Below are 25286 nucleotides of genomic sequence, written 5' to 3'. Positions count from 1 at the left end.
TTTGTCAGTAATGATTCAACAGATTATTTCCTGAAGATAAATGCACTAAATGTATTCTGTGCAAGTGCTTACCACAAATGCCACTGAGGAGTAAAATACACTTTACCTTAATATTTAATGTGCTAGGACTGTTTATTCTGATTTATATAAAAAATCAGGCCAGCAATCCAACATGGCTTAATCGGAGGTTTTTATTCTCAACTGTAAGGGTTCCACTGGCAGTGAAAAAAGTTGGTGGTGGGGTTTTGTTTCTAAACTGAATTGTATTTGAATAGTATTTGTGTTGACTTATGAAAGCTGACATCCCAGGATTGCCTTTCTGAGGGCTGTAATTTATGATGTAGCATTAGCATTTTACTAAAAGAAATTCCTGCAGTACTTTATTTCACATGTATTCCAGCATATCTCTATGTTACATCTCTCTCAAGTAAATTAATAGAATGCAAAAGTAAAATAAATACTGCAATTTTATTGAAATAACAGCTATATTAATCTTATTTTACAGGTATAAGTATTAAATATCTTTTATTGCTTGATTTAAAAGTTGCTTCACTCTTTTTCTGATGAGTGCTATTGGTGCTGTTACCTGGAGAGCAGCTGTGCTAGCTATGTCCTAGAGAAGGACTGTTGAAAAACATAGGCTTGAATAAGAGATAGCTACAGCTTTGAGAGGAAGTCCACAATGGATGATGCAAAACAGGAGAGAGTTATAGAGTAAGAATTGATGCAGTGATAGATTTTGAGGAAAATGGCTATGATACACAAGTAATGCATGACGTATTACTCTCCTAGGTTACTTTGTGTTTTGTTGCAATTACTGTTAATGGCTGGAGCCCTGCAGTTGCATTATCTTTCATTAAATTCGAGCTATGGTCTGCTGTGGTACTGAGATACAGTGTGATGAGATGGGCACTCACAGTATTTTTCTGCTTTACTGTATCTGAATATGTAATGTTCAGAGGATTTTTTCCCTCTTTGTGCCCATATATTTTTGACATCTGGTGGTACTAAGTGGATATGACTGAAAGTTTGTTAATGAGGATTCTGTCTTTCCAGCAGTAGGTTCTTATTGGAGAAGTGAAGCAAATTCTGTAGCTCAGCCAGAATGGAGCTAATTGTTGAACTTCTGGAAAATTACAGTGAAGATTTTAAGAAGAAATTATAACAGGTATTTTTTGCTCATTACCATCCTTCATTTGGGGAAGAACAAGAAAAGGCTGTCCATGACTCTCTCTTGCTCTGTTGGATAGGAAGGAATCACACTGGTGCTAACTAATTGGAAATGTAGAGAAAATTAAAGGTATGGTGGGAAAGGCACTAAGCAATTACAGGAGAAGTTTTATAAGGATGACTGAAACTAAATTGCAGAAGTGTATTGTGAGAGTTGGCAGTGAAAGGGAAGGTAAAGTTAACTGCAGGTCAGTGCAGAGTAATACAGATGGAGAACAACTATATGACATGCACTCTGTCTTTTAATTACTTATAGTACAGGTAACACCATTATGCCCCTTCATAAATCTAGGATTTGGCAGCACCTCAGTATTTGAATTTTTGGTACTTCGGGTATATCTCAGAGGTAAAGAGAGCTGAGAATGTTTCTATAGGGTCAAAGGGATGATCAAGCTAAGGAGTATCTTCCACCTGAGAACTGTTGGACTCTTTATCCTAGAAAAAATACAGCTGAAGGTGACTGTATATAGTGGGTTGACCATGTCTGACTTGTAGGTACCCACCAAATTGCTGTATCACTCCCCCTTCTCAACAGAACAAGAATATATGATGAAAAAAATAATGGGTCAAGATAAGGAAAGGGAGATCACTTACACATTATCATCACAGGCAAAATGGATTCAGCTTATTGAAATTAATTTATTGTCAATTAATAAGAGAAGGACAGTGAGAAATAAGAACAAATCTTTAAATAACCTTCCTGCTACCCCTCCCTTCTTCCCAGGCTAAATTTCAGTCCCAACATTTCTGCCTCCTGCCCCTGCACAGCACAGGGGCATGGGGAACAGGGGTTGTGGTCAGATCTAACACTTTGTCTCTGCTGCTCCTCCCGTCTCACACTCTTCCCCTAGTCATCCAGCCTGGGGTGCTCTCACAAGATAGTCATTCACAGCCTTCTTCAACATCAGTCCTTTCTTTCCGAGTTCTTCAAAAACTGCTCCAGCATGGGTCCCTTCCACAGTGTAAAGTCCCTCAGGAACAGCTGCTTCAAGTGTGGTTTCCCTGAGAGCCACAGCTGCCAGGAGGTTGTTTGAGCACAGGCTCTCCATGGTCTGAAGCTTCCTTCTAGAAGAAACAGATATACATCTCCTCTTGTGTGGGGTCCTCCATGGGGTATAGGTGGATATCTGCTCCACCATGTATCTCCATGGGCTACATGGGGACAGCCTGCCTCACGATGGTCTACACTATGGTTTTAAGGAGAGACCTTGCCGAGTACTTAAGAGGCACAGTAGGGCTATCAAACAGGATTCAGCTAATGAATTTCAAGCTAAGTCCTAACTTTAAAGATCCAGGGAGCATACTGTGGAGGAAGTGTCATATATTCTAGGCCCGCTTACTCCTCTTTTGGCTACTACTTACAAACTTGTTTGGAGATGTGACACTGCCTGAATAGAGCCTTGATAAGTCAGTGCAGATGATTTTCTGCTGTAAGGCTAATAGGAGAGAACAGAGGAACAAGGCTTCTCTCCTGAAAAATGTTAGGAAACCATAGAATCTTAAAATGGTTTGGGGAATGGAAGGGACCTTAAAGATCATCCAGTTCCAACCCCCCTGCCACAGGCTGGGCCACCTTCCACTAGACTAGGTTTCTCAAAACCCATCCAGCCTAGCCTTGAACACTGCCAGGGATGGGGATCTGGACAACCTGTTCCAGTGTCTCACCACCCTCACAGTAAAGAATTTTTTCCTAGTATCTAATCTAAATCTCCCCTCTTTCAGTTTAAAGCCATTCCCCTTTATCTTGTCACTACAAGCCCTTGCAAAAAATCTCTCTCCAGATTTCTTGTAGGACAGTTCTAGGTTCTGGGAGGCTGCTTATTGTCTACCCAAAGACTTCGCTTTTCCAGGCTGAACAAGGCCAACTGTTTCAGCCTGTCTTCACGGGAGAGGTGCTCCAGCCCTCTGATCATCTTCATGTCACTCCTCTGCATTGATAACATTCTGTAAATGGGCTTTAAGCATAGGTACCTGCAAAATATTACATGACTGTTATAAGTTCGTATATAACTTTATAATATCCATTTGTTAGTTATTGGGCTTTTTTCAAATAGGATCAGTAATTCCTAGAGTATTGACAGTAATGAAAGTATTTTTTGTAATTTTGATTAGCATTTTTTCAACCAGTATTCATGTAAGAATTGTTGGAAATGTGAAACTGGGTAATATGTCCTAATAATAAAATTCTTCCCCAAGTCAGTATTATTGCAGGCTTTATTGTTAAGGTGTAAATGGTTCATAAACTTTGTACCAACTTTTCAGTGTTAAGGAATTTTATCCTTACATGAACCAAATTTCTTTCTTTTGTACTCACATACCCTGCTTGTTTTGTAATCTGACTCCTACATACAGGATGCTTAGGTTAAACACTGTAGGATGTGTTCTAGGATACTTTTACCAAGTAAACTCTCCCAAACCCACCAGTGCAAATATTGTGACTAAAACTGTGTAGATTATAGAGAATGGAAAATTTAAAAATGGTCTACAGTTGATGGTGATTCTTATGCATGCTCAGATGGGGTGCACATACTTCTGTGTATTTACAAATTCTGTATTTACGAATAGTCTCAACTGCTAGGATTTGCAAATGCAATACTTCTGTCTCCCTCCTCTTTCTCCCTCTTCCAGGCACAGGAGAAAGTCGCAAGAGTACGTTCATTGAACAAATGAGGATTATTCATGGATCAGGTTACATGGAAGAAGACAGGAAGGGCTTCACAAAACTGATTCATCAAAATATATTTACTGCTATGCAAACGATGATTGGAGCCATGGATACTCTCAAGATACAGTACACATGCAAAGAGAATGAGGTAAGACAGGAAAAAGAAAATTCAAGTTTTAGTCCATTAAATTTCAGTCTGTACGCAAATTTGAGTCATAACCTTCTACAGGCAGAACCTTAAAAGTCCATGTGTCTTGTGGTGAGTTTTGTGCCCTGCTGTCTGATTCTGCACAACAGGTTGAGAACAACAGCTACTGGAAAGAGAAGCAGGATGAGAACAGGCGGGATGGAGCTGCCTAGGAAGGGAGGAATTTTCAAAGTTGAAAAGTGGTAGTAAGTACCAAAAAGATAAAAATGTTTTTTTGAAATCCAAGTTGTAGATTTAGAATGATAGGAATGTGCAGGCAGAGCCTGGTGTTCAGTAGAGCTCCTGAACAAGGAGTTTCGGGCCTGTTGCAGGAAAACATCGGATCTGCTTGACACTGGTATGCTTTGAAATATACCACCTAGAGCCCATTTGTGCGTTTGGTAGCAACCTTTATGTACTTAAAAAGCTTGAAAAAAGAGGCTTTTCCAACCATTTTTTAGTTTCTGTGTATGTTATAAAATCACATTTTTTGTTTCAATGCTTATGATTTATAGAAAAAAAAATAATCCCCTTCAGTTAAATCACTTGCGTCCTTTGCATCCATCCGTTGCATCAGTTGCTTGGGTGGCATGAATAATATGTAAGCAAATCATTGAGACAGGTTTCCAGTTGGCTGAGTTTTAGTGTTAAGATAGGGAAGACTGTGTAGGAAATACCAAGGCAAAAACAATTTGTAGATTATAAGTTTATCTGAAGTACTATATGACAAAGTAACCTATTTTTCATTCAAAAAGTACATTGCATTTGAACAATATAAAAAAAATATGATCAGATTTTTTATTTTTTAAGTTGGTCTGTGTCACTTATTCTCCTTAGGGTTATAAAGAAGAGGGTTAGAAAATGGTTAAAGTAAAGGACTGGGAAATGAGAATTCTGTTATTTTTTACCACAAAAGAAGAGATAGTTTTAGCAAAAACAAATTTTTTACTTCAGAGAGCTGAGGTATTAGGGTAGTTCTTTCCTATATGAGAAAAATATTCCAAGGGTTAATATGTTGTTGCTTGTAAAAAAAAATTTAGATCTTTAAGAAGGTAGCAGTTACAGAAACACCAGATGTAATGGTGAATGTACTTTGTCCTAATTCAGGTTTGTATATTTTGATGAAAAATGCTTATAATCAGAATCTATTTGGAGGTATAAATTTGCACTGCCTCTTCTGTTTGTTTTGGGGTTTTTGTTTTGTTTGGTTTCATTTTTGTGGGTATTTTTTAATTCCTATTAAGAACAAAATAAAAGGACTTGGTAATTTTGCGCTCTGAGAGCTATGCTGGATGCGTTCCCATAACACATTATTCTGGCTAAATTATGTTCTTGATGATAAGTGTGCTGCCGGTGTCTTCAGATTCAGAAGATTATAATGCTCTTTTTCAGTTGCAGGGAGGCAGGATTTAGTGTTGTGCTTCTTTACCAAAGGTAACAAACTGCTAAGTGATAAGAATACAGCTTGACAAGCTCAGCTTCAGTGGCATTTAGAAAGCAAAGTCCTTTTTGCTGTACACACAGAGAAACTCTTGAGACACAACATGAAAATAACCACTTCAGTTTCTCCAGTCACTTTGCAGGAGACTGCTGCAGTTTAATCTTTCATTTCGATGATGAATATAATGCAGAGTACAATAGACACTGTAATTGCCTTTAATTAAAGGATTTTAAGCCTGTAATGAAAAACAGTTGACAACAACAGTGATAAACAGAAGAGTTGTGATTCTGCTGTCATAATTGTATTGCAAAGGTGTCCAGTGGCTGTACAGAAATAGTCCAGCGTGCTTCTCTGCATGTCAGTATGTCTGTCGTCTTCATGGCATGTCTTCTTTTTCATGAAAAATTTGTTTCCCTCTAGCCATGTTATTATTGTTTGTTTGTTTGTTGTTCTTGTATCCATTCTCTGCTTTGACCAGTTCAGGTTTTCTCCTCTGTGGGTCCTGGCATTGTGAGCCTGCTGAATATCTTAATTTAATGTTTTTGTAGTGAAGAACGGATAGTTCTGTGTAGACTCTCTCTTTCCTGTAAGTATGACATATCTCAAAATCCGTAACTTATATATGGGTAGTCTGTCTTCAAGTTTGCAAATAAAAGCAAGTTCTGTAGCAGGTGTTTGAAGATGTTTCTTATTGCTGTTTTCGACTGCAAGTATTTATGTAAATGGCCTGACTTTCTATAGATGCTGCATTGAGATGGGAAAGGGATTTTGTTTTGTGTTTACTTGAAGTGTCTTGAATGAAGTACTTATCTATATAGTCATGCTTGACCTTTAATTGAGCAGGCAGTTTCTACCCTAATTTCAGGTGGTGTGTTCTGTGTGATACTTCGTCTTGCCCCCAATTTGAGGTTAGAAGTTTTGGGTATGTTTTAAGCATAAATCTTGCAGATGTTTAGGAACCTAACAATTCAAGGAATTACTATAGTACTATCTAAACTCTACAGTTTTGGAACTGATTGGTTTGGTTTTGTTTTGTTTTGAGGTTTTTTCCCCCTTTTTTCCCCTATTAAAATGACTCAGTAAAATTTGCTGCTAGAGGTGAATGGGGGGGGGGAGGGGGAGGAAAAGCTGGAGTAAATAATATTTTTTTTATCTATGTGTTGCTATTTTCTGTGTTTTAGAGTGGAAATTACTAAATTGAATATTGGTTAAGTAGCCAGTTACAATACAGCATAATTTACTGTCTCTGAGGGTAGTAATCTTGTGTGAGGGTTTGAATCTGTGTCTTCTTTCCATATGATAATAGGGATTGCCAAAAGGCAAAATGAAAGTTGATTGCAGCCTGTCTATTAGCTTCTTTGAGAAATTGTGATTGAGTTAATGTGAATATTAAGTAAATGAAAGAAGGAAAGTACATGGGATAACTGGGAAGTAGTGAAAGCTCTTTTTTGGTGTACAAATTTATTTTTTATAGTCAGTTTAACTTGTAGGAAAAGAAAATCTCAAATGCAAGGAAAAAGATACCAGGTGATGCTGGAGGAAGGGAAAATACAGCACTTCATTTGTGAGTATACATCAGTCTTAAAAGGCAGATGTTAAAATATTTACTGGTTGCTTGAGTGTGCCAGGCAGTCACATCTTGTTGCATTATGTTAGTTTTTTTGTTGTATCAGAAATAGGCAGAAGAAACAAGCTATGTAAGTGTATTTGAACTGTAGATGCAACAGAGATTTTAAAATACTAGTTCACCAAAACTTTTCCTTCATCTTCCAAACTAACACGTAACCTGTAAGTGTTTTTTGAGTGAGAATATGGCCTTATTCTAGAGCAGAAAGATGGAAGTATCAACTTTGGGTGATTAAAGATGTATGCTGCTTTACATGAGCAAATATAAACATGTTAATACTGAATTACCTGCTCCCCACCTGGAAGTCAGTGGAAAATTTACCACTTCTTGGATGACAACTTTCCCTCACACACATGATATGTACGTGTGCTCAGTTGAGACTGTATGCATGCATGTTTGTTGACGTTAGAATATATGGGACTCTCTGAAGATGCATGGGGAGTTTTTGTTTGCTTGGTTTGGGTTTGGGTTTGCTTTTTTAGGACCATATTCACCAAAATGCCTTATTGTATGTGTAGATTGCCAGACCCCAAATGGGACTGTTTCCAGTAATACCACTGCCTTAAATGGTGGAGTTCTTACTCTGATCTGTCATACTAAAAATATGTGCTTATAAACAATAATGCTAGTTGCTAATTATTATTCAGAGGCCTGCGGGAGCAAGCTGTATGGGCCTGTTAATATATGGACCAATTTCTTTTGCTTTAAAAACTTCTGAGCATCTTTTCTATGCCATCTTGTTGATGGGGGTGAATACTGTGACTTGTTTCATTTACTTATTCTTGACAATACTAAAAATTGAATTTAAATAAATGTAAATGGCTGCATTAAGGGGTTGGGGTTTTTTTATTTCTTCCTTTTCTTTGATAAATTCTGGATAAGCCAGCTGGCTGCTGTCAGATTTCTTTCCTAAATTGTTTCTAGACATACCTAGATGCAAAAGCAATACTGACATGCATTTGCTTATTTTCTTAGCATGAAAGCTCCATCTAGCCACTTCTCTATTCTCTAGTGAAATCACAGTTTTCATTTCTTCTTCAAAATAATTGGCTGTTGGCTATAAATCTTCAGGTATTTCTTTACCTTTTGAAGTTCCAGAGCTACCATAAATCTAACAGAGTTTTCCTTGAATTTATTAACTCATTCCAAGTTTTGTGTTGTCCTGTTAATTTAGTTCACGGTGAAGTTGGTTTTGCTTTCTTTTGTGATTTGGGGTTACTTTAGTTGTAGTTTTTCTCTGTCAGTAAAACTTACGTGTAAGTTTGTCCTGGATTCAGCAGTAGCAGTCATTTTTCTCTTTCTTGGTAGCTGGTGCAGTGCTGTGTTTTGACTTTCGGCCTGGGAACAGAGCTGATAAAGATGATGTTTTCTTTTGGCCAAGGACTTTGTGAGCCTCATGCTCTGCCAGGGAGGAGGGGAAGCCGGGAGGAAGCAGAGACAGGACACCTGACCCAAACTGACCAAAGAGGTATTCCATACCACAGCACGTCATGCCCAGGAGGTAACTGGGAGTTACCCGAAAGGGCTGGGGGACTGCAGCGTTGGAGGAGGTATCGGTCGGTGCTTGGTCGGGCTGGGGGGGGGCGAGATATTGGTCGCCTGGTGATGAGGTGTTGCATTCTCTTCCCTTGTTACTTCCTTTATCATTACTGTTATTGGTGGTAGCAGTAGTGATTTGTGTTACACCTTAGTTACTAAACTGTTCTTATCTCAACCCATGGGAGTTGCATTCTTTTTGATTCTCCTCTCCGTCCCTCCGGGAATAGGGGGAGGGCAAGAAGGGGGGTCGGGGAGTGGGTGAACAAGCTGTCTGGCTGGAGTTAAACCACAACAAAGTTCTAATTATTTTCATTTTGCTTTTGGTATTTTGTGCTAGGGGAGACGGTTTAGCTTACCAGAAACAGAGATAACCTTTCCAATTATTGCAGTTAATTATAACTGCCTTTTGGGTGTTTTAGGGAAAAAACACGTAAAATACTGTAACTGGAGCAGTATCACAAACAGAACAGTAGAAAGGGGAAAAAAAGTGTTTTAAAAAGCGTATACATTTGAGGTTTCTGGCAGAGAAATGAAAGGTGGGATAAAGACTGGGTGTGTGTTTCGGGTTTCTAAGAAAGTTTGGGCTGAATTGATTCATTCGAGTCTATAAACTGAATTGCATTTGCAATAGTGGTGATTTTTAATTTCTTAGGTCTCCTAATTTTTGAGGCCAGTGCATAGTTTCTTCTTTAGAAGGAACATATTTTCTCTTAAAACACTAGCAAATGTATCCATACCTTAAATTCTGTTGTTTTTATGTAAAGTAAATATTGGTGGATACTGGGTTCATATTGAGAAAAGTTAAAAGTTTTCTAACTATTAATAGAGCTTGTGTTATCATAAATATGAAAGTGGCTAACAGTACACCAATAAATGTACCATAATCAGGTACTTCTCAGAACCAATAACTTTGTTAGACTTTTTCCAGGAAGTGTCATATCTGTATCTTCCGGAATTCATTGAGGCTTTTTCTCTTGACGTGTCCTCTTCTAAAATGTTCCAATTTTATAGTTACTATTTCTATGCAGCATTTAACATAACACGCAAAAGTACACAAGCACACAGCATGTAAGTAGCCAGGCTTGATCTTCAGTGCAATTATGAATAATTGGGCAGAAGCCCTTCAGCCAGAAGTGAATTCCCTGTGCTTACTGCTTCTCTTACTTTACAGTGTTATAATTCTTACTGGCATAAATAATACATATAGCTAAGAAGTGATCTGACAATGAAAAGGAAGGACAGCGGTGATGGACATCAATAATTAATGATGTAGAGCTCATAAATGAAGACACCAGACTTAGTTTTGTACTTTGATGTAAACAACTGTGTATAAGAGCAAATACTAGAAGGATATGTACAAGTGGTTAAGACTTTTTTGTCTTTTCAGAGCAAACTTTAATATTCTGGAGACCAAATATCCTTTCTGTTTCCCATACTCCTCCTTTGTAACAACTGAGTAATTCCACTGCTGACTTTGTGGCTGTGAAAGCGTTATTTATTGGCAACTGACACCAAGGTAAGCTTGGTAAACAGGTCTGCTAATGGTGTAGAGAGTGGAGCATGATCCAGTTATTCTGTGCTGTGGGTTAGAGAGATGAGAAGTGCAGAACTTTGCTACAGAGGCTGAAACAAAGTCAGTGTACAAAGGCTTCTGTGGATTAATACATTTTGTTACCCAGCTTCTTGTCAGACCTCGCTGCTTCTCCACCAGAATCATGCACCTCTGGTTCAGTCTGTCAGGTTCACATCTATAGTTCGCACAATAAAATTAGCCAGGGTTCATCTCTTGGAGCCCTTGGTCAGCAGAATGATTAAAAAATGACTCTCAACCAGAAAGCAGCAATAAATTGCCATTTTTAAATAATTGGTTTGTCAAAGGCTGTAAGAAAGTAATGTGCAAAATGACACAAAAATCTGCATTTTGGTGTTTGGAATGAGGAGGCAGAAGTCGTATCAGTTCTGAGAGGAAAATACTTGAAAATGTGTGTCACAGCTGGAGGCTTTTGCCTCATGCACACAAATGACTGTGTAAAAGACATGTTCTCTGTGTGAAAGGCCGTGTGACTGTTTTTACTGACAATCTTTTCTAGTTCAGTTTTTCTTTCTTCCGTCCTTACATACTTTGTTTTTATAAGATAGAAACGAGTAGTGCATACTGTTGACAACTCCTAATTCTTAGAAGAAGGATGAACTGTCACATAGAAATATTTACCGTAATATGGGACTAACTACTTGCAGTGGAATATCTGAGGATTTTTTTTGTAATGGAAATTTTACTGGGTATTTTTCTAAAGGAAAATGGTGGAATTCTATGTTGTTTTAATTAAATCTCTTAATGAACAGGAAGACAAATAAATTAATGCAAATGAAAAAATCAGTTAGTAGCAACTCAGCCAAAATCACTTAAATCAGCATCTGCTAGGATGGTAGAAATGAAAAGCCACTCAAAAAAGAGAAGTGGCTAGAAGGTCCTCCAGGCCTGCTCTTTTTTTAGTGTTAAAGCCTGTGACATATTTTGTGGATTTATGATCTGTTGACAAAATTATTCTTTGGAATAAATTTGCCAAACTGAAGAATTATTTTTAGTGTTAATCTATTTCCTAGCAAACACTGTGGTGACATTTTTGGTTTGGTTTTGTTGTGTTTTTTTTTCCCCTTACACATATTGAAACATGTTGCATATTGCTCTTTTCATGAATTTAACTTACATATTCTTACACTTTATGAAGTGTTTCTAAGGACCGTTATGTTCATGCTGCTCAACAGGCCTGTGTATTTGGCCCTCTTAAGTGTTGGGTATTTCAGATCATTTTGGGGGGGCAGGGTATGCTACTCTTGATGTCATTTAGCATGATTGCGTTTGTTCTTTTCTTGCAAGCCATTTCCACATCTACAAGTTTGACTGAGAGATTAATTTTTATTAATAGAAGGATACTGATGCTGACTCTTAAACACACACAGTACTCATCCATGTTAATGCAGTGACAATCTCTGACTGGCTTGCAAGCCCTCTGCCACATATCCTGTATGGCAGCTACCTTGGCAGAATTTCACATGAACACTTATATTTGCACACCAGTGTCTGAGATACTTCAGCACTCCAGTTACATATTCAAGCCATGTGTGCTACCATGAACTACAGCTTGTCTCTGGGAAAGAGTTGGATGTCATGGGCAGCTGCTGGGTAATGGAAAAAGAGATGATAGTCAAAAAAAGAGGAGAGTTTCTTAACTTTGAGTGACCTCCAGAGGTCTCTTCCAACCTCAGCCATTCTGTGATTCCATTAACACTTCGGGGATGGGGATAGATGGGCCGGGGAGAGGGCCCTCAGAGCAGTGTTGGAAGAGGTGGCCTGGGAGGTGGGTTATGAAAAAGAAGTCCAGAGGGGATCTACAGCTTTAGAGCTTTAGTGAGCTTTGTCAGCAGATACCCAAGAAGTCCTTCAGGTATTTGCTGGCTTAATCTCCATAGCTGTGAGTCACAAAACCATGTTTTCTGTGTTAACTAAGTGTACAGCAAAGACGGGAATATCTAGCATTGTGTTTGTTAGTCTGAAAGACACTTGTGAAGAGATTTACCAAAACACTAGGCTTTTCTCTTTGCTTTTTGATTTGTTCCTTTTGGTTCTACTTAAAGGGACAATTGTTGTCTGATGAGCAGAATTAAGAAGGTAATTATACAGGTCTACAGACAATTTGAGTGTACAAAAAGCAAGCAGCAGAATAGGAAGACTGTACTGACAAGACTTGGTTATGTTCTCTTTTCCCTGAAGAAAAGTAGAAAAAACAGTTTTGTTCAAGGATAACCCCTGTGACTACAAGGAATTAATGTTAAGGTATTCTTGTACAAAAAGAAGTGGTTGGGATAAGGAATCAGAAGGCAGCTGGGGAGGCTTAAGATAAAGCTATAGGAAACCCAGAAAGAGCAGGGAGTACAGAATGAACTAGAATGAGGAGTAGAAATTCTAAAAATAAATAGTTTAATACTGCCTAAGTTAATATTTTTATCCCTAGTTGTCCTCTGTTAAAATCGGGAGTTTCTCCTTTTCCTTTTGATGCTAGATATGTGCTAGTAATTCCCCTGTTCTGCTGGCTTCTGCTCTGTGTTCCTGCTAGGAGGAAAACAAGCTAAATATGTGGAACATAACACACATTGTGCTGAATTGCAAGTGGTAACCTTTCTTAAAAGTATCTGCTGTCTGCTGTTTATCTATTATGCCATGCAAATATGCCCCAAAAGTGCTTGGCACAAAGGTGAATTATAGAATAACATAATGGACTGGAGAGATGGTGCTGTGATTATTTGAACTCATTTCAGGTACAACACAGACCATGGGACTTTCATGCATTCCAGCTTGGCTGTTTTTCTGAAAGTTATGCTCCAATTAAAAGTAAAATAGGGGATCACTGTAATAGTAAATTCACTTAAATTCTTGATTAAATTATTCCAGTGGTTATTCTCATAGGAGTGGATGGGAAAGGTGCCCTGTTCTGTTTGGTGCCCACCTTCCACTTTTGGCATGTGGATATTGTTACATATTTGCTGCTTATCTTGAAAAGTTATGTTACTTTCTGTTCTGCACTTTTGAGTTGCTTATTCTCTTTGACTCCTTAACAGTTCCAGTTTTCTCATGAAGGTACATTCTAGGCATGGCTCCGGTCATTTAATTAGGATTACTTCCAAGCTTCTTCATGCTGTAGGCTAAAAATCAAGAGGCAGAGTGGCTAAACTAGCTTTTCCCCAAGTCTCAATGTGATAAGAGGCGTGGCTTGGAGGGACATGAGGCAATTGGAAAACTTTGCTTTCTGGTTTGGTTGTGAGTTTTACATTTAAATAAATACAGTCACAGTGGAGTAGTCAAAATAGAAAGTTAAGAAAGTTAAGAAGGAAATGGAGATCTCTGTGCCACTGTATAATCCTCCATTTACTTAAGCCTGTGTGGTTGTGGTTCCCCACTGCTAAAACTGTATAACAGCCCTGGAAAAGGATGAAGAAAGTTATGAAATAGTTTCTATGAAGACAAATTACTGAGAGCTGGTAAAGAGACAGGGAAGGAGTGGTTCTAATGGTCTGTGAAACCTAGAGTAGCTTAGAGAGGGTTGAGTTAGTCTTCATTTTTCCAACATCAGGAACTGTAGAGCACCAGATGAAGACTGAAAGCAAAGCAAGATGGTTCTTCACAGAAGATTAGTAAAGCTTTGGAATTCCTTCCTGTAGGATTGCAGGTAACATGAGAACCTAGTCATGTAGGTTCAAGAACTCAAGCAGTCACGGTCAAGTGAATGGAACGCATCTCTCCTGAGGGTTATTAAATACATGGAAATCACACATAGATCAGAGCCTCACTGATCTGCAAGTGATTGAATACTGGAAGATTCCACATGTGAAGGGGAAATACTGAGTGTGCTTTCAGTCTTCCCTAGATGCACAATTTGGCCGCAGCTAAAGGCCAAGATAGACATTTGGTCTGATCCAGCATTGTCCATTGCTGTAGAACTACAAAATGTATTTGAAATTCTGATACTGAGGCATCTGTGTCAAAAATGGATATAAAGCAGTTGTACTTTTTGATTTTATTAGCAAGAGTCACATTAGCCTTTATAATCTCAGTATGGCATTGGAAATTCATGCTCAGCTGTATACATAATCAAATTTCCAAGTCTGTTTGAATTGTTTCTCTCTAGAGTAGAGTTCTGTCTCTTCCCCACACCTCCCATATTGTGAATTTTCTTTTGTTTGTACTGAAGTGTGGGACTTATTTTGCTGATATATGTAACAAGTTATTTGGGAAGAAGAGGCTCATATTGTCCTACATTTGCAAATATATTTTTAAAGCAATATTTTGCAAATTATCACAAGCAATATTTAACTCATGTTAATATGTAAAACTAAAAGAGTGATGTTTATTATGTGAACTCAGAGGGGAGCTTAGAAATGACAAGAATTCATCAGGCATTTTCTTTATGAAATGTTTTCTAAACAGTTTGCTGGGAAGGTTTGCAACACTGGAACAGTGACCTTCTGTTCCTCCCACAGAGCTGTCGTAACAAAATTAGAGCCCATACCTAGGATTTGCAAGACCAGTGACAAAGCTAATCTGGGTGAAAAATAAATACTCATTCACTCTCTATTTCCTGTCCTAATGTATATAGAGCATTTGGAATAAATTACCAAGAGCAGTACATCAGAACATATAATTTAAAATGTCAGCTCTTTGTTTCCTCTATTCATTTTCTATCTCTTTATAAGTAACAGCCATCATCAGGATAGAGGAAAATGGGTTTTCCAACATGCCTTGTCAATGTAAACCATTAATGAATTGGGCAGGCGTTTAAGATGCATCTTCTGTCTTGACATACTGTTTTTAGCAGCCCAGAGTTTTCGACCAGTACATCACATTTCTTGCTCAGTGCTTCATAATATCTAGTATTTTCATCAAGACTATTTTATCCAGTGCTACTGCTAAAGATGGCTGAAGAATCAGTTGTGCAGGTCGTAGTTGTGCCACACCCTGAAGTCTCTTTGTTTAGAGGGTCTCACTACTTAACAAAGAAATGACCGTGAGTATTACTCCTTTCCTTTTGCCTTTAAAAGTCAAAGAGTGCAGAGTGGTCTGCTTCCCCGTATTTGAGCAGGTGACAGGAAAGGAAAGATTTGGCTTCTGTGTCCATGGATTTTTAAAAGCTCAAGGGTTAGTAATGAACAATAAATGGCATTCATGAAAATGTGGAATTAATTCCCTGAATAAAGTTCATTGGGTCTATTCATTACTTAAACCAGTGATCTAGTAGTGAATTAAACAGAAGCTGAGAATGCAAATCTTCTGAGCTTGAGGAGGGAAATTGTATCAAGAGAAGTCTAACGTAAGAGTCTCTGTATCTCTGTTCGAGAATAAAGAGATGCTCTCGAATTTAGAATGGTCTATTTATTATTTCATAACAGAGGACAAAATAATTTTGGAAGAACCAGTCTAGTATGCAGAGCAGGATAGCTAAAATCTTAAAGACTGAAATGTTAAAGATAATCTTGTAAACTAAGGTATGTTTTGGGGAGTCATCTAGCATATTTAGATATTGGACTATTGCCAATTGATGCTTAAATATTCTTAAAGATGCACTCTTACTTAAAAAAGTTATTTCCCTGTATACTGAATTAATGAGAGTGTTTAATGTGGATTTTTTACTGATAAGTGATTCCTTAATTTTAATGTATTTCGTGTGATGTACTTAGTCAGAACTGACCTGCAGGTAAACTGAATACCCAGCACTATCTTTAATTATTTAGAGTGGCTATATCGGTTTTGTTCTCAGTAATATTTTTCTCACTGTATTGCAAATAATCAGGCTCAGCTGTACCTGGTGAAGCCGTTACATGTCTTAGTGAAGAGCAGTCAGAAATAACCTGCAAATAGTTCATCTCCTGTATGTGTGTTGGTAAGGCTGCAGGTAAGTGAGTTCTTGAGGTCTGGTGTGGCCTGTCAACTATTTAAAGAAATGTCCAGCTGATTTAAAAAACAAACAAAAGCACAACAAACCCCCTAAAAGAAGCAAAAAAACCATAACCAAAATATTGTAGAGAGTGGTGGGTGAATGTTGTATGCCATTATTAAGTACTGAGTGATGGTGGAGATGCAGCATTGTGTCCTGAAAGTAACAGGGGAACTGTACTACCCTTTCTGTTCTTGTAGCATGTTGCAGAAACTTACGGTGGCAAGAAACCTCATTTTCTCCAGATGCTCTTAACATGGAGTCTCCAAGGACATTATGTATTTCTTGATATTTTTAAGTTTGACATTTGTGTGTGTCTTAAGAACGAGACAGTATGTGATTTCATACAAGGCACCTGCTGATGGCATGTCATGTATTTTCTTTATTCAGGTCAGGATTTGGTGCGTCAGAAGTAATGAAGTCAGAAGTAAAATTCATCAGGAATGGGAAGCTGTGTATAGGGACTAACTGACACAGTCTAATTCCAGGAACACAATTTGTTTTCAAGAACAGCGTAAGTTATTGGCAGTCTTGGTAGTTCAGATGCACAGAGAGAAGCTGCTGCTGTTTGAGAACAGATAAGTAATAGTTCTCATTCATAATAAATACTATCTTTTTACGTGGCAGTCCTAGGAAAGAAAGGTATTTTTTTCTTTTGAGATCATAAGTCTAAATCATCTGGATCGTGTCCCCAGCTGCCTGGGCAGCAGAACCTCCATACGCGATTTTAAGAAATTAGCTAGGATGCAGGAACACTGAATTGCTCAATTATAGCAATTTTGGAGCATTGTAAATATCCAGGATTGTTTGTAATTATTTGCTGCATAACTTCCTTTGCACAATACATTCTCGTTCTCTGTAATAAAAGAATTTTTGTTTCTAAGAGGTTGAGATATTTTCTGGTAGAACTGCAGAAATAAATGAGAGGAAATTAATTCTGCGTACCAACATTTACTCCCTCAGAACTTTAGTATCTGCACAGGTTTGGAGTGGGGGGAAATCCAGTGAGCTTGCACCAGAATCTAGTGAACTTGCATCGAAGTGTAGAGTGTAAAAGTTAAACATCCACATTTTTGACTTTTTTTCTATTTTTTTTCTCTCTCTGTGCATGTCTTCAGTTGGTTGGTGATCTTTTTTTGACCCCAGTAGCTCTTACATATACAATAGTCACAACTTTTAAAACCTACTTATGTCACTCTTTTGTCCTACACCTGCCAGTTTCCACTGTGACAATTCCAGTGTTTTAAATCTGTGCACCTCGGGTAGAAGAAACTCTATGCAAGTTCTGCCTGAAAAGTGGTTTTGTTGGACTAATAGTTGAATTTGTTGCTTTTCAAAAGCAACATTCTATTTCACCTAAATGCATGCATTTTGATGTGTTTTCTTTCCTGACTGTGAATTTGCTAATTGAGACTCTTCCTCAGCGTAGGAAATCTCAAAGTAGTCTGTATCAACAGGAGTCCCACCTCTCCTACCACTTGAAAGGTTTGCTCTACACACAGGGCTGTACAGAACAAGGATGAAAGCTTTTGGATCTGTGAACCTCATTACTTTCAAGGAAGGAAACCAAGGCATGGATTAATTTCCTGTTCTTAGCCAGCTGTATTTTTCTGTTTTGTTTTGAGTTGAGATGAACATTATCCAATCACTTCTTTTTCTTTTTTTTTTTCCCCTGAATTTGTTTCCTTCCTTTCAGGAATCTACACATACTGTACCTCCAGAGAACTTTATTCATGCTTTTACCGTGTCCATGTAAATCTGAAAGAATTCCATTACAGTCATTGATGGAATATGTGTACAAACCAACCAAACAGCAAAATCTTTCAGTAACCTTTTTCTTAATCACACATAAAGTTTCCTTAATTACACATGAAGTCTTAATTACACATAAAGTGAGCAATGTTGTTTGGAAATATATTTTTTTTCTTCATGGAACTTTTTTAAAATGTGACTAATTCATAAGACTTTTCTGTTTTTTTATAAGGCTGGAATAGATTCAATAAGTATTAAGTCTGGTTTCTTAAGCGGGAAGTATTCTGTGGTCACACTATATGCATGGCTGTTTTTCTTCATCTCTTGTAATTTTTAAACCCATTGAGATGTGTCAGCCAAAGTTACAAAAAAGAGACGTCTCAAGGGCAGTTAGGTTCTGGCAGGTTTTATGGTAAGGTGGCTGGATGAAGGACAAACTTGTGCAAGTATATTGGTGTGTGCAAAGGATGTGGCAAGAAAGTATTGCACTGAAGACTGTGTATGATGAGGCAGGTGTCCTTGTGCCTGAGCACTGAAGAGGTAGGAGCACTGCATTGCTGCAAAACCCAAGGGCACATTGTGTTAGCTTTTGTGTGCTTAGAGCTATTCCTCTGATTTAACCCTTGAAACAATGATTGATAGAGATTAATCCACATCTTCACACAAAACTTGTTTGCCATTTCTCATAATACACTGAGTAAATCCTGCTATGTACAAGATTAACTGGATTATGTTCTGTCGCTGAAATTAGTCTGTGTTCCAGAGTTACATAACCAGCATGATTTATTCAGGAAAAGATAAAATTTCTGTTATGCATATATATTTTTGTATTATTTGAAGGGGATGAAAATTCATTTTAATTAATTTCTTTAAGCACTGCTGGGGAACGCAAATAGAAAAGTAATCTCATTAATTTATTATTGATTTAAGAGTGTGATGTTGCTGCAGTACAAGGTTGTTCTGACCTGATCTTTTGTGTTAGGATTTTAGAGCACTAATTGGAAACTTGTAGAGTTTACAACGTCCAGTGTATGTAGGAGAAAAGGGTGAGGAGAAATATCAAAATGTGTTTACTTTTAAAAATTTCTTTCTTTTTAGGGCTTTCTGGAAGCTTATACCAGCAAATCCTGAATGAAGGCAGGATACAGTTATTTCTTAATAGCTCTAGTAAAAAACAGGATACAGACATATGAAATGGATTCTTTTTATCATCATTTAGTAGGAGTGATTGAATTAAAATATATATTTAGGCATCACAGCCAAGTAGATGAATGTTCCTATCACCTGTTCCTCAAATAACTGGCATCTTCTTGACATAATCTCTTCCCAGAATCACTGGAAATGGAGTAATTGGAAAACAGACTATCAGGGGGTATCAGAGAAGTTTGTAAGGGTAAAGACTATAGAACATTCATATGCAATATTAATAGATAATATTTGTGCATTACCCATGTATGAAAATACAATTGCATTGTGTGGTATATCGTGATCTTTTAGTGAAATTTACACTTTTTCTATTTTTTCTCCTCTTTTAAAAGCTGCATGCTCTTGAAACTTCTGTCTTTTGTCCATTTCTCTTTATAGTAATCTGGTAACTGCTTTACTTCTGATCACATACGTATCAAAGAGGGAATTTTTTTTTTAATTAAGCATTTGAGCTTGTTTGAAATACAATTAACTGATTTGTAGTCAGATTTCCATTTGATATCTCCACATTCTGCTATTGCAATAACATAGCAAAAGAGTAAAAATAACATGAGTCAAGGACAGTGTTGGGTGAGAATGCCAGTTTTTGCCATTTGTGAATGATTGGAAATACCCCTTTTGTGCTGTTCAGTATTATTGCATGTAGTGCTAACTATACCAGAAAATAATGAAAACCTAACAGAACTGAGATTAATTAAAAGCAGGCTGAGGAGTTGCATAAAGTGTTATTTCTGAGTAAAAGATTAAAAAAAAAAAAACAAACCAAAATCTCCATTCAGAAGTGTGATAAGCAATCCCGTAAGTCTACATAATGAATTGGAGAGACTGACTGACTAAAAGAAAGGAGAAATGGAGCAATTGAACATGTGTATCAAAATCTGAATGAATGGTGTAGAAACCTATTTGATACCTCAATGTTTGTATTTCTGGGGTCATAAATAATGAAACAGCACTGGATGACAAGAAATATTTTATAAAATAGGCTCATTTAAGCAATTTCGGGTTTACTTTGGTAAATACGGTATTCTTAAGAACAAAGGCTGTTGATATGACTATATTTCAAAAAGGAATTGGGGATAAGAAGAATTTAAGAATGACTTCAAGGGTTGATCCAAGAATATAAAGCATACCCTATTTGTATACTGCTTAGTATATACTGATGAGAAAATGCAATTAGTGTGTCCTACTAGAAGAGCAAAATTGAATTGCTTTGCCCTCACTAATAACTTCTCTGGCACTTCAAGTATTCACATAAAGACAGAATAATTTATAAAAAACTTAATATATTAAACTGAAATTAGGAGCATGAGCAGTAAAATAATTGTTGTTACGTGTGATAGGAATCCGGACTATGTAAGTATGCATACTTTAAGAGGAAGAACCTTACATGTGAACCAAGCGTGCTTTTAGGAAGAATGTTAACCAAAGGAAACCCATGATGTATTTTAAATTCCATGATTTATTGTAAATGCTATTTTTTAGGTTAGTTACAATGTGTTGATCTGATGCTGAACCATAAAATCGCAGAATCAGTTTGGTTTAAGAAGAGCTTTAAGATCACAGTGTCCAACTGTAAACCTAACACTGCCAAATGCACCTCTAAACCACCACCCTAGCCACCATGTCTTTTAGAATACCTTCAGGGATGGCTTTTCAAATACCTCCAAGGATGGTTACTCAGCCACTTCCCTGAGCATCCTGTTCCAGTGACTGACAGTCCTTTCAGTGAAGACATTTTTCCCAATACCCAATCTAAATCTCCTCTGGTGCCACTTGAGGTAATTTTCTCTCATCCTATCAGTTGTTACCTGGGAGAAGAGACCAACACCCACATCACTAGAGCTTCCTCTTAGGTAGTTCTCCCCTGAGAGATCAGGTCCTCCCTGAACCTTTTCCTCTCCAGACTAAATACCTCAGCTCTTCCTCATCAGACGTGTTCTCCAAACCTTTCACCAGCTTTGTTACCCTTCTCTGGACCTGCTCCAGCACGGCAATGTCTCTCTTGTAGTGAGGGGCCCAGAACTGAACACAGGATTTGAGGTGCACCCTCACCAGTGCTGAGTACAGAGGGATGATCACTGCCCTGGCCCTGCTGGCCAGACTATTGCTGATACAGGCCGGTATCCCATTTGCCTTCTTGGCTGCCTGGGCACAAGCCAGCTCATGTTCAGCTTGCTATTGATTTGTGCTCCAGACCCTTCACCAGCTCTGTTACTCTTCTGGATACCCTTCAGTGCCTTAATATCTCTCTTGCAATGAGGGGCCCAGAGCTGAGCACAGGATTCGAGGTGTGGCCTCACCATGGCTGAGTACAAAGGGATGACAATTCCATAGTCAGCATCAGCTAAAAATAGTGGGCCAACTCACTGATCACACAAAGTCTGCATGAAAGCTCTTTCAATATTTGCAGGAAAACATATCCAAATAGCCAGGGTATAGATTTCCTTGATTTTACTTCCTAGAAAGATGACAAGAGGCTTAAGCATCTTTTTTTTTACACTGAGTAACAAAGGCAAACTGAAATATATGTTGTTCTGACACGCATATTGTTAATATTTAGTCTTGCCTCTAAAAAGATTTTATTTTTCTCTGTGTATTCTTATCTTCCAAGAATATTTGTGTCATAATCCAAAGATGGAAGATAAATAATAAAAAAGACATGGAGTTCTTAATTGTCCCAAAATCCAGTTATCACAGGTTAAAGAAATAGTGTGGGACTGTAACTTCTTGTTTTGATCAAACAGAAAGTACCAGACCTTACGGGTCTGAATGCTGTAGGAAGAACTATTGGTGGCTGATATTCCACTGGGGGGGGGGGGGTGGGGATCGGGGTTGGGGGTGAGAAGAAAGGAGGACCAATCTCTAAAGGAAAGAAATTAATTTTTATCCTATTAGAGAGAGCCTGAAGAGTTCATTTATCTGTGTATGTTGCCCTCCACAGCAACATCAGCTCCATTGAGCTAAACCTTGATGTTTATGTAAATTATTCTTAAAGATCTCCAGTGATGCAAATTGTTTTGCACACTCTTTTCCAGGATTATTACTATTTTGTTCTACCCACTATGATCAGACAAAAGGGGGTTTTCCTCATTTGCTACAGAGACAGCTGCTCCCCCTTTTTTTTGTTTTTTTTTTTTTTTATTATTATTTTTAAGGCAGTAATTGTCTTTTCTCATATTTGGTTTAGATAACTATGCCCCTTTATCTGTTGATACTTTGATTTTGTCCTTTGAACACTTTGAAGTATGTATTGAGAAGCTAAAATAATATGTCACTTATGGCCTTGCCGTGTTAAAACAAAATGGAATGGGCTTTTGTTTCTTTCATACGTCTCATGTGCTGTTGTACATCTCTCTGTGATTTTTTTCTTTACCCATATTTCTCTTTTTTATTCAGCTTGTCAGTCAGTCTTTTCAATTCCCAGATCATTGTTTGCAAAATTTCTTAGTTGTCTTTGTGCTCAAAAGCAATTTCCAGGGAAATTACTGGTGATTGTATGGAGAAGTAGCAGTAGCAAGTGGTCCGTTGTACCTTTCTGTTGCAGCTGGCACCTGGAACCTAGGGACACAGCGTGTCAAAGTGACAGGCACCTTCAGAAGTGAGTAAAAGCATCTTTGGTTCCCTCCTGGGAATAGTGGTTATAGCTCTTAAAACTTTCATGCTATTCAGATTGCCTTTATTATCTTGAAAGTTGTAGTTCTTTTTGTGAGATAAATATTACTGAGGAATGGAAAAAATAATTTTAAGGAAATTATCAATACCCCATCCCCCAGGTACAGTTCTTAATTTTAAGAAACAGAAACTTGCCCCACTGTGAAAGCCCTGAGAAAAATTACACATCCTCTTAACTTTCAACTTGCTAGCATTACTGACATGTTGCTTCTGCTTAATCTTATAAACAAGATTTCAGTGATCGTTTACATTAACAGGAAGCAGTGTTGCATTGCAAGTCTGCAGTCTGTCTGCAGTGAGACTGAAGATTTTAACACTGCATACATTTTCTGTGAGGATGAAAAGCAAAAGTTAACGTGTAAAACCCACTTGGATTAGTAGACCACTAGAAAATTGTGTTAGATCAGAGCCATTCTAGTTCCTTGGTAGAGGGGCTCACTGTCTTTCTAGATGTTCCTTCCTTGAGAATAAAGAAAAAAAAAGTGTAATATTTTTGTTTCATGTCAATATATGTTAGCTACTAAATGCTTTAAGTCATGGTTTTAAGTCATGCTGTGGGTTAGTAAACGCAGGAAAGAATGCACCTTCATCTCACTCTTGCACACAGTTCTCTTAAACCCATTCCTGATTGCAGCTGATGGCAATGGGTAGCCAGGAAAGAAAGAAAATAACAAAATTCGTAAAATATTAAAACAACCATTTCAAATGCAGATCATTAAATCAAGCTATGACCCAAATACTTTTGCACTGGGGCAGAAAATGATCTTTTCTACTATAGAGTGAAAAAAATATACCAAGAAATGGAGGATGTCACTTGGTTATATCTGGGGATGTTATGCTAATAGTTCTTGTTTCTCCCTTCCCCCTGTAAACTGGAAGTGTTGTCAAATGACTTTCGGAAGCCACGGGTTGTATGTATATGTATGTGTGTATTTGTATTTGTACCTGTGTGTGTATACTTGTGTATTTATATGTGCAAATACTTACTTTTACTCCACATATATATGATGTGATGGCTTGACTTCGTGAACGAAGATTTGGGCTGTAGAAACAACTCTTTCATGTTTAAAGTTGACCAACATGTACATATACATGGATGCACTTTCACCCGTAATTAACAAAAGATGAATATATAAACTGCAAAGTGTTTCATTTTATGAAGAAGAAAATAAACATCTTGTGATTGTCTTACGATTTTTTTAGTGTAAGCAATTAAATTTTATGTAAGACCTGACTGTGAGGTCTTGTTTTCCATCAGTTTTAGCCAAAAATGTAATGTTGTTGATTTTGATCTGGGTGGTGCTTTCGCCTGGTATTTTTTCAGTTGTACTTCTTAGTCTTGTTTTGCTTGCTGCTAGCTGGGGTATAGTTTACTGTTCCTGCTGCTGTCAAAGATGGAGGGACTAATAATGACTGAAAGCTTAGAGAAAAAAATTGCTACAGCATATGCATGGCAGACAGAATGGATTCAGTAAGAAAGATCCAGTCAAAGTTTATGGCAGATGGATGGTGCACAGCCAGGATGGTTATGAAATCTTTGTTTTCATTTGTGAAAATTTAATGTTCAACTTAATCTGCTGTTCCTGTCCAGTTATCCAGACAATGCACTATTAAAACTGAATAATGAGAGACTCCAAAAAAGAGCAGTATGTATTTATCTTCAGAATAAATCTTTAGAATGTTCTAACCCTAAATGTTTCAATCATTTAATTCCTCTCTGCTTTTCACCTTCCTTAATTCTCCTCATCCAAATGTTCTTTCGCTTAGAAATTGAAACCAACCATCATATGCTTACTTTTCATCTCTTCCTCTGGTCATAATTTGGCAATACTGGTAGTAGCAGCAGTGTATAATTTTATGTAGAGCTCAGCTGATTTTTAGCTTCCTCTTCTTTAGTTTTAAGAGTGGCTTTGTTCATATTCAGTTCATTCTGTACCCAAAATATGTTAAAACAATCATAGGTACTTGTGTATCTATTTTTAGATGTCTCTTAGTGTGTACTTTACCTCAGTAATAGAGGTTGAGATACAAAGAAACAAGATGTCAGAGGAGCTGTATGCAATTGCAAGTAATTCAGCAAAACTCAAGAATTTTCAACAACAGCAACAAGAAGCTAACAATTGAAATTCACGTAACTTCTCAGTGAAATTTAAAATGTTAACCGTTAATTAGTAGCTTCTACTCAAATTCTCTATGGCCTGGGAATAGCAGCTTTCTATCCACATTGTAGTGGATCTTAAAATCTCAGGGGGGGCTTGTAAGGTTTTTCCCCATACTTTATGCATTATCTTTTTACTTCTTTAGAAACAAACACATCCTATTCATTATGTCAAATTAGCTGATGGGACTGTTTCAAAAATGAGATGAAAATTAGTACAAACATGGTTTTACTACAACCACAATGACTTCCAAAATACATTACATCGTACTCCCCAGAAATTTAATTTATGGAGCTAACAATAATATGAAGAACAGGAAAA

General features: G+C 37.5%; 1 protein-coding gene across 1 annotated transcript in view; it reads left to right on the top strand.

Moving 5' to 3' along the window:
• LOC133221429 (guanine nucleotide-binding protein subunit alpha-14-like) overlaps positions 1–16826 on the top strand; it is a 40160-nt gene extending 23334 nt beyond the window's left edge. Inside the window, exons 2-3 of the mRNA XM_061370304.1 lie at positions 3859–4043; positions 16567–16826. Of these exons, the coding sequence (XP_061226288.1) occupies positions 3859–4043; positions 16567–16644 (263 nt within the window). The 3' untranslated portion in view covers positions 16645–16826. The remainder of the gene's footprint in view (positions 1–3858; positions 4044–16566) is intronic.
• The last annotated feature ends 8460 nt before the right edge of the window (positions 16827–25286 follow it).

The sequence above is a fragment of the Neopsephotus bourkii genome, unplaced genomic scaffold (assembly GCF_033783945.1).
Source record: "Neopsephotus bourkii isolate Nb327-2 ecotype Australia unplaced genomic scaffold, CSIRO-AGI_Nbou_v1 NB_1535, whole genome shotgun sequence".
NCBI classification, from domain to species: domain Eukaryota; kingdom Metazoa; phylum Chordata; class Aves; order Psittaciformes; family Psittacidae; genus Neopsephotus; species Neopsephotus bourkii.
This window is presented reverse-complemented; position numbering and strand designations above follow the sequence as displayed.